The sequence below is a fragment of the Jaculus jaculus genome, chromosome X, assembly GCF_020740685.1.
Source record: "Jaculus jaculus isolate mJacJac1 chromosome X, mJacJac1.mat.Y.cur, whole genome shotgun sequence".
Classification (NCBI taxonomy): Eukaryota; Metazoa; Chordata; class Mammalia; order Rodentia; family Dipodidae; genus Jaculus; species Jaculus jaculus.
The window spans coordinates 102,556,556-102,572,114 of NC_059125.1; the positions used below are offsets into that span (position 1 = coordinate 102,556,556).

The window sequence follows — 15,559 nt, forward strand, 5'->3', positions numbered from 1 at the left end:
ATGTTTAAATTACACCAATTAACAAACTTACCTAGAAAACCCTATCTGGTATATTTGAACTAAGCCATGCAACAATCTGTAAAAAGAGATGTGATTCTTGTTTCCATTTCATAGAAGAGAATTTAAAATTGAAGAAATTAATAATCTTGTTAAGATGGATTTGAACCAAGCAACATAATTCCAGATCCAGTATTCTTAGTCACTGTGCCATTCTGTCTTGTCAGTGCACAGACTTTGATTCTGAGTCATATTTTGAGGCAGTAAACAAAGTTTAACTTTTGTCATAAAGACCCCTTGTTCTTATGTAAACACCAACAAAGTGTTTACATTTTTTTTGGTATAGTCCCTTTAAAATAATATCTACATATTTTCATTTTGTGTTGAAATCAATTACCAAAAAAAAAAAACCAGACTACTGCAGGAGAAAATATGTAAGTGCTAAAGATAGGTTGTTCTTTATTTAGTCTCAGCCAGAGCTAAATATTCTGTAAGCAAGGAGCACCTATTTCTGAGCTACTGCAAAAAGCCTTGCCCTTGCTGGGCGTGGTGGCACATGCCTTTAATCTCAGCACTTGGGAGGCGGAGGTAGGAGGATCACTGTGAGTTCAAGGCCATTAAATAGTAAATTCTAGGTCAGCCTGAGCTAAAGTGAGACCCTACCTTGAAAAAAAAAAGGCCTTGCCCTTTACATGCACAGTATTGCTTAACAGACATGGTCTCTGTATTTAGAAGTACACATTAAAATATAGCAGAATCTCCTTTTAAATTTATTTGAATTGCTCTTAACATACATTCAGAGTTCCTTATTTTTTTAAATATATTTATAATGTAAAAAGTTTCATTTTACAGTGTTGAGAATTCAAACCTGGTCAGTGTCTGAGGTATGCTAGACATACACCATTGAGCTATAGCCCCAGTCTATGAAAACATTTTAAAATAAATTTTAAAAGTACTATATTGAAACAATATCTTTTTGCATTTTAAAATAGTCCTGTGTGTCAAACTTACCATTGACATTTATGCTATACTAAAATGTGGTCATTTGTACATTTTCAAGGTCTACCAGGTCCAGAAGGTCCTAGAGGTCTCCCTGGAAATGGAGGTATTAAAGGAGAAAGGGGAAACCCAGGTCCACCTGGGCAACCTGGCCTACCTGGTTTGAAAGGAGATCAAGGACCACCAGGAATCCCGGTAGGAAATGTGAATCAGTGCCGAGAGAGAGGGGGGGGGAGGGGAGAGAGAGAGAGAGAAAGAGAGAGAGAGCACTAAGATTCAGAATGAGAGTTCTAACCTGACACATATTATTAGTGTGCACCACATGGCTAACTGATGAATTAGTGAGAAAATAGAGGGCTGTTTCCTATAGCCTTCCAAGTAAGGGTCTTTGGTCTACTACAATAAAAAGGTTTCCTCAAAAAGTAAAAAACAAAAAAAAAAAAATTATACGAAGAGCTTTACATTAGGATGAGGTCACCCATAAAGAAGTCATTACGGTGAGTGGGAGTTTCGATTTTGGAGTTAAAATTCATGTCAAGTTTTAGCTCCACTAGATACTTTTGCTTTGTGTTTTGAGGAAAATTGACACTGTGGCTTTCTATCTTCTACCAAGATAATAGTAACCTACTCACTCATTCATATACTTTCTACCTCGGTTTGAATTACCCAGAGTCATAAAATAATTTGTGGATCTTCAAAGCTACAATCACTCATTACAGCACATTGTTGGTAGACTTTGATAGTCCATACTTCTAATTGTGAAAGCTTCTTCATGACAGTAAACATTACCTATAAAGTAGTGGTCCTTAGGGTTTCCAATATCTATTATTTTCCTTGTCATCACTCTTCTAGCTACCTAGATTTTGAAATTTAATCCTATGACTATTCATTTTATATTCACTTATTAGCTAATCCTTCTTTCATGTACAATCCACGCAAAACACCATTTGTTCTCTGCCTTTGTGTGCACAAATACCTATACAAATACACATTTCCAGTGTCATTTGAGCATAAGTTGTCTCTATTATGACTTTACCATTAAACATTTTAGTACATAGTTCCTAAGATTAAGATACTTTTTCATATAACCACAGTATAATTATCAACTTCACAAAATTGAACAAAGATATAATATCTTAAAGTCTACCTTTTCTTTTGAAATTATATGAGCTGATGTAGCAATGTCCACTTTAGCATTTCTAGAGAAAACCATGCATTTTTTAATTGTTACATTTCTTTAGACTCCTTGAATATGGAATAGTTTCTAAACGTTTTTTTTTCTTTCCTGTCATGATGTTTATCTTTAAAAAATGTAGCCTTGCCTCACTTTAAAAATATAATACTCACCAGGCATGGTGGCACATCCCAGCACTTGGGAGGCCGAGGTAGGAAGATTGCCATGAGTTCAAGGCCACCCTGAGACTACATAGTGAATTCCAGGTCAGCCTGAGCTAGAGTGAGACCCTCCCTCAAAGAACAAAAGAAAAAAGAAAAGAAAAAAAAAGAATACTCAAGCTAGGTGTAGCAGCACATGCCTTTAGTCCAGAACTCGGGAGACTGAGGTAGGTGGATCACTGTGAGTTTGAGGTCAACGTGGTGGTACAGAGTGAGTTCCAGGTCAGCTTGGGGTAGAATGAGACCCTGCTTCTAAAAGACCAAAATATAAATATAAAAATTGAAGACTCCTTTTTTGTCTAATATTATTTTTCTAATTAGATTCATTTATTACTTATTTATTATTTTTCTAATTAGATTCAAGCAGGAAAATTAAATGAGTGATGCTATGTCCTTCTCAGGGTAGCACCTAAAGAGGCCCATGATGCCTATCCACATGTCCTTTGTGGCTTCAATTTTGATAACTTAATCAAGTTGTTCTTTAGTGTCTCCTCTACATGTTTGCTATTTTTTCCCCTCACATCTAAGAAGCAAAACTATAATAAGACCAATTAAGACCATGCAAAACTATTGCTCCTCATCAAAATTTCTCCTTAGATTTAACATCAACTAATGAGTTTTACTTTAAGGAGTTTCTACTAGGATAATAGCATGATGATTTTACAAAGCTGGCACTACCTTCCTATATACCAGTTAGCCGTACTACAAATGAAAACTACCCCTTCTATCCTGTTTAGTTACATAGTTATTGTTCATAATCCATATGATTTGATTACTTTTTCAATGATTTATAATTTTTTAACTGTCATTACTTATTGTGATAAGTTGTTTCGAATTTAATAGCCACTTCAAGCTCTATCTTATGACAGACATTCTGACATGCTTCCACTTTCCTCTCCCCCTTTTTATATCGCTTTCTTTATATTTTTGCATAACAATACACTCTTATCCCTTTTCATTCCTACAGGCTTTATTGTCCCATGCTTAGTCTAGTGCAGTAGCATCTTAAATGTCCTTGCCATTCTATATTCTTCTTTTATATTCATTCTTGACCATAGTCCACACTTTTGCTGTTCACACTTTGTGTGGCTTCCAGAACTAAATTAGTTAATAGCTACTACAATACATTTACCAAGTCTGTCAAACTTATCATTTCTACATGTGTGATTCTAATCATACCTATACTATAATGTAAGTTCTATGTTTTCTAACACTAATGGTTTTATTTATCCAGGGTAATCCTGGCCGGCCAGGTCTCAATGGAATGAAAGGAGATCCTGGTCTCCCTGGTGTTCCAGGATTTCCAGGTATTGGGAAGGGATATTTTGAGGTGACTCTTTGTATCATAAACTCCTTCAGAACAAACTATTTATTTTCCTATTTGAATAAAAGCTGTGGCCTGGTTGTATTTTTAAGTTGAAACTTTGTATGGACACATCAAGTATTGGCACCACCATTCTGCTCCTCCCTGTCCCCACTCCATTGAGGGCCCTCAGTGGGATTGCTGGGGTTCACCATAGAATTGTGAGTTATGAGTTGTGAGAGCAACAGTCAGTCATTGTGGGTGGGGCAGTGTCTCTGGATATTCCCTCCTACCTGTGGCTCTTACATTCTTTCTGCTCCTTCTTCTGCAAAATTCCCTGAGCCTTGGTGGATGTGCATTAAGTCTACTTTAGTGTTGTACTCTCAGAAGCTTCTGGACTTCTACCTTGGTGCATTTTGAGTATCCTCAGTGTCTATGTCCATCACCCTGGTGCAGGTTGTCAGGCCTACCAGGGAAGCAGCATTCTTGCTGATCTCCCCAATTCCTTTGTATTTTCACCTGGGCCCCAGCTACTGTGTGAGGGGTGGTTCACCTGCTGATAGAGATTCAGTTATCCTTTACCTATTGATAGATTTTGGTTGTCCTCAGTTCTCACTGGTCTCTGAAATAGAAAAAACAGATTCTCTAATGTAGAGTAAGATCAGGATAGCTTAAGTGTATAATCATTATTAATTTAGAGAGATTTGATGTATGTGGCTTCACTTTTGGACAAAGACTAGTGGAAGCTTCTCATTGGAGCCCATAATCTTGGATTTTCCATAGGGTTCTAACTCAGTTCCCAGTTCCAACTAAGGTGGTTTCCTTTTCACTGAGCAGATATCTTAGCCAATCAGAAAGCCATTGCTTACCTACCTAGGGTAGGCACAACAGGTGTGTACATCTTGTAAAGATGGTTGCTTGCATATAGCAGGGTCCTCTGCTTGCTTGCAGTGTTGTTGCCATTGCCAAGTATCTCATATCACAGTTTTTAGCACTATGTGGGCTAAGCATCTGGAGCTTACTTCCTTCCAGATTCAGCCATAACTGTATATACCATCTTTGTAGGAATGAAAGGACCCATTGGAGTACCAGGGTCAACTGGCCCAGATGGGGAACCAGGACTTACTGGACCCCCAGGTAAGAATTAACCCTGAGGCTTGTTATAACTGATAATGAAACATACTAAAGAATTTGAATGTTTCCATTCTTTCTTTCACCCAAGCTATCACAGTCTAAATTCATAATTTGCTAATCTTTTAAATTCTATATATTTTTAAATTTTATTTATTTATTTATTTGAGAGCGACAGACACAGAGAGAAAGACAGATAGAGGGAGAGAGAGAGGATGGGCGCGCCAGGGCTTCCAGCCTCTGCAAACGAACTCCAGACGCGTGCGCCCCCTTGTGCATCTGGCTAACGTGGGACCTGGGGAACCAAGCCTCGAACCATGGTCCTTAGGCTTCACAGGCAAGCGCTTAACCGCTAAGCCATCTCTCCAGCCCTAATCTTTTAAATTCTATATTTTATACATGTTGTCTTGATAGCCAACTTTCTAAGATAGACTCAGTATAAACAAGAAAGCATTGAGATTTTTATTAGCATTTATTCTAGTGTTCCCATATTTGATTGAAAAGATCACAAGTACAAGTCAGTATACACACACACACACACACACACACACACACACACACACACACACACACATATATATATATATACATACATATATATGTATATATATACATACATATATATGTATATGTATATATTCTTTTTGCTGATAGATACCCCCATACCCTATACAAGGTTAACTACTGGTTTCTCCTCCTGATTCAGTATTTCCCTTAGCAAGACAAGCAACAAAAACTTTAAATAATGTCAGACTCCAGATGGACTTGTCAGGTGATAGGCTTACCTTCTCATGACACCAGTGTTCACAGCTTTGCAATGGACCAGACTTTATAGTAACTAAGTAATGCTCCACGGATTGAAAATAGTAATGATGTTCTTCATTTTTGAAATGACCCTAAGAAAATTAATTTTAATTTTCTGGCTGAGGTAGTGATAGTTTTCCCACATAGAGAACTGTTGGATGTGGCAGCAAGTCAAACATATGAAACTTCTTTCTCTCATGCAATGTGTGCTCTGACTTGAGGCCACTTTGGCAGCTGTTTATTGTCACATGTCTCCTCCTTATCTCCACATTTATGTGTTTTGCTTCTTAGGTCCTCCTGGGTTACCTGGTCCTTCAGGGCAGAGCATTATAATCAAAGGAGATGCTGGTCCTCCAGGAGTCCCTGGCCAGCCTGGTTTAAAAGGTCTACCGGGACTACCAGGACCTCAGGGCTTACCAGGTACCTTTGTAGGCCATTGTATAAGATTCATATATTTGAGGATATTATTCTAGTCTTCCTTTTACTTAGTAGAGTTTATGAATGACAGTAGAAGTCTTAGCAACTTGGAGAATACCAGACCAGCTCAGGTCTTCCTTCTTTCATTCTTTTTGAAATGTTATCATCCCCAAGTATACTTTAGGCCCCTTCAGATTTATTTTAGCTTTTCAGGATAATATAATTAAATGATTAGATCAAGATAAAAGCTCTGAGGAAATGCCCTTAAGATCTAGAGTTTTCTCTACCATATTCTTTCAGATTGAATCCACAATCCTGGTTCATACTAGTCAGTTTCTCTTCTCCTGAACTATACTCCAAAATTCCCTTCACTTTTAAATTGCATATGGTTTACGTGGCCATTTTATTCCATCTTTATAGCCAAATTTATTCAAAAAGCTAGAGCTAACTTTAGTCCCATATTGAGAAAAAAAACTATCTTTCCATAAATTAAATGTCCCTGGAAGTAGTGGCCATAAATAAAAAGAGAAACCTGTATGCCTTTCTAGTTCTAAGGGCCAACACAGTATAGCTACTCTATTATTGGAATCTTCAATTCAAAGAAAATAAGTTTAAAGCTAAATTTTGTTTGTGTTTTATAGCCAGGGTCGAAACTACTCCTTCATTTATGTGGATTTATTTAAAAAGAGAACCAGATTATAAATCCAATACTTCAAGAATCATAACACCCCTAGATCTGTCCTGATATGGATTTAATCTACCCACATTTGAAAATTTCTGGGGCTCAAGAATGACCCAGTAGATAAGTTGTAGCTAAGTTTATAGCTTTTTTCAAAGAACGACAGTCATTAGGCCTGGAAAGGTAGCTCAGTGGGTTGGTCACATGTAGGCATGAGGACCTATGGTTAATCCCAAGTGATCACAAAAAAAATTCTAGATGTGCCAGTGCATGCCTGTAATTCTAATGCTAGGGAGGCAGAGATAGGAGGATCCTGGAGCTTGTAGGATAACAAGTATAACTGAATTGGTGAATTCTTGGCCAGTGAGATACCCTGTCTCACAAAAGAGGCATATGACATTCCTGAAGGTAAATAGTAAAACTCAAAGATTCCTTGGATCAACACCCACATGCACCCACACACATATGAATATTCACTTACACTACACTACACTACACTACACTATACACACACACACACATACACACACACACACACTGTATGCCAAAAACAAGCAAACAAAACTTTTGTTTTTTTTCCCCTGTAGGTCCAATTGGCCCTCCAGGAGATCCTGGTCACAATGGACTCCCTGGCTTTGATGGTGCAGGAGGGCGCAAGGGAGATCCAGGTCTGCCAGGCCAACCAGGTAAGGGGACTAAAAATAAAGTTGGTGATGATAGTCTTCAAGTGTGAGAGGCCTTTGGGCATAGGCCTGTACTTGATGAAAACTTCCTATAATGAACTCCAGGTGCATGAGCCACTTTGTGCATTTGGCTTTATGTGGCCACTGGGGGAACTGAACCCAGGCAATCAGGCCTTGTAAACAACCACTGTTATTTGTTGAAGCATTTCCCCAACATGGTAAACAGATTTATTTTTATTTTTATTTATTTATTTGAGAGAGAGAAGGAGAAAGAGGTAGACAGAAAATGGGCTCTCAGGACCTCCAGCCATTACAAACAAACTCCATATGCGTGTGCCCCCTTGTGCAAATGGCTTACATGAGTCCTGAGGAGTTGAACCTGGATCAATTGGCTTTGCAGACAAGTGCCTTAACTGCTAATCCATCTTTCCAGCCCCAGTATAAATATTTTCAAAATCACTGATAGATGGTGTTGATAATATTGACTTTCATTTCTACTAACCTTATTTTTTGTAGCTTCCTTTTTTGAGACCAAACCTCACACTATGTAACCATGGATAACCTGGTACTATGTAGCTCAGAGAGGCCACAAATTCAGGGCAATCCTCTTATCTTAGCTTCTACAGTGCTGTGTTTATAGGTGCATCATATCACACCCAGTTTCCTGAATTTCTATCTGTATTCAATGTACTACCAAAACAAATTTGATTGACTTGTCATAAAGAATTTTTACATTAATGTAAAATTGCTGAAGTTCAAATAGAAAAAAAATCTAAGCAATATGTTATTAATGTGTTAGAAAATCTTGACTATATAAATATAACCCTAAGTAAGAGAAACATAAAAATTGTGGTAGCAAAACATTTCAGTAGAAACAAATCAAAGTGGTTATGGATATATACCTACCCCAGCAACTCAATAATTTTGTATTTCTAGAGAATAAACAAATTAGTATAGTCTTGATCACAGGTATTGCTGTGAAGTTTCCTCAAAGTAAATGTCTACCATACAATGACCTAAAGTCTATATATAAGGAGAACATTTCAAGGAGCTCATGGGAAGGGAGCCAGTGGTACATTAAAATAATAAGCATTTTAAAGGCTCCTTAAGGAGCCTTATTGGCTACTTGCTAAGCAAAGTGTCCCTCAAAATAATTCTTCAGATACATTGACAGGAAAATTTTTTTTCAGCACTAAATATGGAAGAATGATGGAAACCACACTATTTCTTTCCTATTGAAAAAGAAAAAAAAAAAAACAGCTGGCTGAAATTTTGTGATGGGGTTCAGACTCTTTTAGCATATCAATAGAATAGAAAATATAGCTTGCCCATAGGTATCACCTCTTCTCATTTAAAGTTCTATTGACTTATAATTTTCATGACTAATATCTTCAGTCAATGCCAGGAAAAATATTTATTTAAATTTAAATTTCTTTAATAGTAAGGGCCATATCTCATTTTTCTCTCTTCCCATGATTCTCAAAATGCTTTCATAGTCACTCTATAAATATTGAATACATTATTGAATGAATTAACCTCAAATGTGGTCATTATGTATTGCCACGATAGTCGCAACAAGCTTCTTTAATGATGCATACTAATGATTTCATGAAATAGGTACCCGTGGATTGGATGGTCCCCCAGGACCAGATGGATTACAAGGACCTCCAGGTCCCCCTGGGTCTGCCTCTATTGCCCATGGATTCCTCATCACACGCCACAGCCAGACAACAGATGCACCACAATGCCCATATGGAACAGTCCAGATCTATGAAGGATTCTCTCTTCTTTATGTACAGGGAAATAAAAGAGCCCATGGTCAAGACTTGGGTAAGATAATTTGCATCTTACTTGTTTCTATGTATTTTGAGTTTATTTTAACAATTCTGTTGGGTTCTAGGGTAACATTGGCCATTGTGTATTACTTTATCTTTTTGGAGCTTCCAAATTGAAGACCATACAAAAGGCAACTGAATATAGTCACTATGATTTGTAAAAAGTTTATCCTAAAATTAAAAGCATTTCAACTAATTCAAGGTAAAATTTTTGGTTTAACGTGAGGAAATTTCACAAGGGCCATATTTGTTTAAATTTAACATAGTTATTAAGGAAATAGATGTCCTGGGTCCTCTTCAGTGTTACAGCTGCTTGATCAAGTAATGTTTATAATTCTACTTCTCTGTGACTGGTCTTAATCAACTTGAAAGATAAAATATGAAGAGAATTTTGTTTACTGGAACAAAGAATGTAAGGTAATTACTTAATTATTCCAGTTTTTGCTTCCTGAAATAAGTATCTTAGCATTAAAATATATTATCAGATTAGTTTAAAGCTACAATATAAATCTGTAGGCTGGAGAGATGGCTCAGTGGGAAAGAACCCTTGCCCTGCAAGCATGAGGGTCTGAAAGGACCTAATTAACTCTGAGTTCAATTCCCTTGCATCCACATAAATAGATGGGCATGACCACACATGCCTATCATCCTGGTCCTGAGGAGCAAGGCAGGAAAATTTCTAAGGCTTACTGATCAGCTGACTTGACCAAAATCAAAAGCTCCAGATTTAGTGACTCTGTATCAAGGACATATACATGAGCAATGGAGGACACTGACATTCTCCTCTAGTCCCCTCATGCATGCACACAGGGCACACACATCTATATAAACACATGAATACACTCTACATACACATACCATACAATGCGTACTATACACACATGTAAAAAAGTAAGAAAAAATAAACTATATTTCCAACAAATTACAAGGTCATTTAATGTGTTCCCATGTATCTTCTCTATACTTGGCTGATGAGATGAGGCTGACCTACATGACTTTTAAGACCATTCCATCCCCAATATTTCTTTACTGCAACTTTGACTTTGGTTTGTAAAGGGGCACCTTTTGACCTAAGTCTACTTATATTAGAACTCACTATCTATCCCATTTGCCTCCATAAAGAAATTTACTAAGATAGTCTATAAAAGGACAATGAATATTTCCCAGTGGTTAAAGGAACTTACTTGCAAAGCCGGCCCCCAAAGGTTCTATTGCCAAGTAACCATGTAAAGTCAGATGCGCAAAATGGCACATGCATCTGAAATTTGTTTACAGTGGCAGGAGGCCCTGGTATACATATTTTCATTCTCTTTCTATCTGCTTCTTTCTCTGTCTTTCTCTCAAATAAATACCTAAAAAAGAAGAGAAAAAGAATTTGCTATCTACTATGTCATTATAACTTTTCAGGATGTATGTATTTGGTCAATCTGAGTTTACATTCAGTCTTGGTGACTACACATCAGCCCTACTCAGTACAGTTTAGACTTCAGACATACAGTGGCCGTGATAAAGGCTCAAAATCCAAAGAGTGATCTGAATTTCAGAGTATCTTGCTAGGGATCATGTGATGATCAAATTAAAGTGATATTAATGGTTAAAGAACAGAAGAAAGGGTAGCCATTTAAAAAATTTTCCTTACAGAATAAACACAGCCTGTCGTGGAGAAAAGTGATACAGGGATGGAGAGATTGCTTAGTGGTTAAGACATTTGCTAAGGCATTTGTTAAGGACCTCGGTTTGATTCCCCAGGACCCATGTAAACCAGATGCACAAGGGGGTCATATGTCTGAAATTCATTTGCAGAGGCTGAAGGCCCTGGCGTCCTCTCTCTGCTTCTTTTTTTTTTTCTCTCTCTCTCTGAAATAAACAAATAAATAAAGGTTTTTTTAATTAAAAAGTAATGCAAATGTTTGTTTTTAAATATCAGTATTCATTTTTTAAAATAATTTTTTGTTTATTTTTATTTATTTGAAAGACAGACAGAGAGAGAGAAAGAGGCAGATAGAGAGAGAGAGAGAGAGTGGGCACACCAGGGCCTCTGGCCACTGCAAACGAACTCTAGACGCATGCGCCCCCTTGTGCATCTGGCTAACATGGGTCCTGGAGAATTGAGCCTCGAACTGGGGTCCTTAGGCTTCACAGGCAAGTGCTTAACCGCTAAGCCATCTCTCTAGCCCTTAAATATCAGTATTCAAAACCAAAAGAAATGACAACTACCAAAGGAGAAATATGGTTTGTAAACTTCTAACATCTACTCTTATACTATATTATGGAAGGGTGGGTTTGGAGCTGAGTAACAATGATTGATATCATAATACTTGCACTGTACCAACATAAATTATAATGAAAAACATAGATGCATCACTTAAAATGTGTGAGATAATTAATGAAACAAAGAGTTGGTTCTTTGAAAGGATAAACAAGATTGATAAACCCTTAGCAAATCTGACCAAAAGAAAGAGAGAAGAGACACAAATTAATAAAATCAGAGATGAAAAAGGTAACATCACAACAGATTGCAGAGAAATTCAAAAAAACATAGGGACATACTATAAAAGCATATACTCCACAAAGTATGAAAATCTGAAAGAAATGGATGATGTCCTTGATTTATACGACCTACCTAAATTAAATCAAAATTAGATTAATCACTTAAATAGACCTATAACAAACATAGAGATCTGAACAGTTATCAATAATCTCCCAACTAAAGAAAGCCCAGGCCCAGATGGATTCACTGCTGAATTTTACCAGACCTTAAAGGAAGAGCTAACACCATTGCTTCTTAAGCTTTTCCAGGAAATAGAAAAAGAAGGAATTCTACCAAACTCCTTCTATGAGGCCAGCATCACCCTGATACCAAAACCAGGCAAAGATAGAACAAAAAAGAAAATTACAGACCAATCTCCCTCATGAACATAGATGCAAAAATTCTCAGCAAAATGTTGGCAAACAGAATACAAGAGTATATCAAAAAGATCACTCACCCTGACCAAGTAGGCTTTATCCCAGAGATGCAGGGATGGTTCAATATACGCAAATATATGAATCTAATACATTATATAAATGGGTTGAAGGACAAAAATCACATGATCATCTCATTAGATGTAGAGAAATCATTTGACAAAATCCAACATCCCTTCATGATAAAAGTCCTACAGAGACTGGGAATAGAAGGAACATATCTCAATATAATACAAGCTATTTATGACAAGCCTATAGCCAACATATTAAATGGGGAAATAAATGGGAAAAAATTGGAAGCTTTTCCACTAAAATCAGGAACAAGACAAGGGTGTCCACTGTCCCCACTTTTATTTAATATAGTTTTGGAAGTCTTAGCCATAGCAATAAGGCAAGAGACACACATAAAAGGGATACAAATTGGAAAGGAAGAGATCAAGTTATCATTATTTGCAGATGACATGATTCTATACATAAAGGACCCTAAAGACTCTACTAGCAAATTGTTAGAGCTGATCAAAACCTACAGCCATGTAGTAGGATACAAAATAAATACACCTAAATCAGTACGCTTCATATATGCTAACAACAAACACACAGAGGATGAAATCAGAGAATCACTCCCATTCACAATTGCATTAAAAAAAAAAAGTACCTTGGAATAAATCTAACCAAGGAAGTAAAGAATCTCTACAATGAGAACTTTAAAACACTCAAGCGAGAAATTGCAGAAGACACTAGAAAGTGGAGAAACATCCCTTGTTCCTAGATTGGAAGATTCAATAATGTGAAAATGGCAATCTTACCTAAAGCAATCTATATATTTAATGCATTCCCTATCAAAATTACAAAGGCATTCTTCATATAAATAGAAAAAAACAATCCAAAAATTCATTTGGAATCACAAAAATCCCTCGAATATCTAAAATAATACTGAGCAACAAAAATAAGGCTGGTGGTATCACCATACCTGATTTAAACCTGTACTACAGAGCCATAGTAACAAAAACAGCATGGTACTGGCACAAAAACAGATATGTAGATCAGTGGAATAGAATAGAGGACCCAGATGTAAGCCCAAGTAGCTATAGCCACCTGATATTTGATAAAAATGCACAAAATACTCATTGGAGAAAAGACAGCCTCTTCAGCAAATGGTGTTGGGAAAACTGGATATATATCTGCAGAAGGATGAAAATAGATTCTTCTCTCTCGCCATGCACAAGAATTAAGTCCAAATGGATTAAAGACCTTAACATCAGACCGGAAACTTTGAAACTGCTAGAGGAAAAAGTAGGGGAAACCCTTCAACATATTGGTCTTGGCAAAGACTTTCTGAATACAACCCCAATTGCTCAGGCAATAAAACCACAGATTAATCACTGGGACCTCATGAAATTACAAAGATTTTGCACTGCAAAGGACACAGTGAAAAAAGCAAAGAGGCAACCTACAGAATGGAAAAAAAATCTTTGCCAGCTACATATCTGATAGAGTATTAATATCTAGGATATACAAAGAACCCAAAAAGTTCAATAATAAGGAATCAAACAAGCCAATCAAAAAATGGGCTATGGAGCTAAATAGAATATTCTCAAAGGAAGAAATACAAATGGCATATAAGCATCTAAAAAATGTTCTACGTCACTAGTCATCAGGAAAATGCAGATTAAAACTACATTGAGATTCCATCTCACTCCTGTCAGATTGGCTACCATCATGAAAACAAATGATCATAAATGTTGGTGGGGATGTGGAAAAAGAGGAACCCTTCTACACTGCTGGTGGGAATGCAATCTGGTCCAGCCATTGTGGAAATCAGTGTGGAGGTTCCTAAAACAGCTAAAGTTTAATCTACCATATGACTCAGCTATAGCACTCCTAGGCATATATCCAAAGGAATCATCTCATTTCCTTAGAAGTACGTGCTCAACCATGTTTATTGCTGCTTAATTTATAATAGCTGGGAAATGGAACCAGCCTAGATGTCCCTCAACTGATGAGTGGATAATGAAGACATGCCACATTTATACAATGGAGTTCTACTCAGTGCTAAAGAAAAATGAAGTTATGAATTTTGCAGAAAAATGGATGGATCTGGAAAGGATTATACTAAGTGAGGTAACCCAAGCCCAGAAAGCCAAGCGCCACATGTTCTCCCTCATATGTGGATCCTAGGTACAGATGATTGGGCTTCTGGGTGAGAAGGAAAATACTTAGTAGCAGAGGCCAGTAAGTTAAAAAGGAGATATAAAGGGAAGAGAAAGGAAGGGAGGAGGGTACTTAATAGGTTGATATTGTATATATGTAAGTACAATGATTGAGATGGGGAGGTAATATGATGGAGAATAGAATTTCAAAGGGGAAAGTGTGGGGGGAAGGGAGGTAATTACCATGGGATATTTTTTTATAATCATGGAAAATGTTAATAAAAAGTTTAAAAATGTGTGAGATAGCACATCATTCTTAAAATCATTTTTGTTATCAATTGATAGGTGAAGAAAAACTTGATTACTGGTAAATACAAAGATACCAATTGCTTCAATCCAACCTGAAGTTTTGTTTTCTTTGTCCTCCTCTCAATCATTTTCTCTCTCTCTCTCCATATACACGCGCGCGCGCGCGCGCGCACACACACACACACACACACACACACACACACACAAACACACACACGTATATATAAACTTATTTGCAGCTATGGTGCATATTGATCAGCACTATTATTACACTTAAAGAAATTAATAACTCACATAAGATGCATATTTGCAGCTCCTTGGAAGAATGAGATGCCTAGAGTATGTCCTATTGGTAGGATATTGAAAGGACTCAATGTGTGTACTTCACTTGTACACAGTAAATTTCTAAATAGTGTTTATGAGGCACTATTGTTATATTACCAGTTTAAAAATAACAGTGGGGGATATATAATGAGCTATACCAATAAAAACATAAATTATAGATTGAGTATTAATATTAGAAATGATAAAATATAAGTAAATCTTAGAAATTAAGAAACACAGTATGTTTTTTATCTAAGAAGAGTGAACCAGATTTTCCTGAAAGGTTTTTAGAAGAAATTAAAACCCCACAATTATGTATTCCTTCATCGATTTCTCTCCGATTCTTTCCAGGGACAGCTGGGAGCTGCCTTCGTCGCTTCAGTACCATGCCTTTCATGTTCTGCAACATTAATAATGTTTGCAACTTTGCTTCAAGAAATGACTATTCTTACTGGCTCTCCACCCCAGAGCCTATGCCAATGAGCATGGAACCCCTGAAGGGTCAGAGTATCCAGCCCTTCATTAGTCGGTGAGGCTTTGACTTTTCCCAACTCCCACTTCATTTAGTG

The 15,559-nt window shown here is 36.9% G+C and overlaps 1 protein-coding gene across 3 annotated transcripts in view; it reads left to right on the top strand.

Annotated features, from left to right (window-relative positions):
* Col4a5 (collagen type IV alpha 5 chain) overlaps positions 1-15,559 on the top strand; it is a 240,158-nt gene that overhangs the window by 219,656 nt on the left and 4,943 nt on the right. For 2 of the 3 annotated variants that reach the window (XM_045140191.1, XM_004659142.2), the window contains 7 exons: positions 1,058-1,191; positions 3,626-3,698; positions 4,760-4,831; positions 5,921-6,049; positions 7,313-7,411; positions 9,026-9,238; positions 15,342-15,519. In XM_045140191.1, coding sequence (XP_044996126.1) covers positions 1,058-1,191; positions 3,626-3,698; positions 4,760-4,831; positions 5,921-6,049; positions 7,313-7,411; positions 9,026-9,238; positions 15,342-15,519 — 898 coding nt within the window. Of the gene's footprint in view, positions 1-1,049; positions 1,192-3,625; positions 3,699-4,759; positions 4,832-5,920; positions 6,050-7,312; positions 7,412-9,025; positions 9,239-15,341; positions 15,520-15,559 lie in introns of all 3 variants that reach the window. The other variant, XM_045140190.1, reaches the window with a different exon arrangement.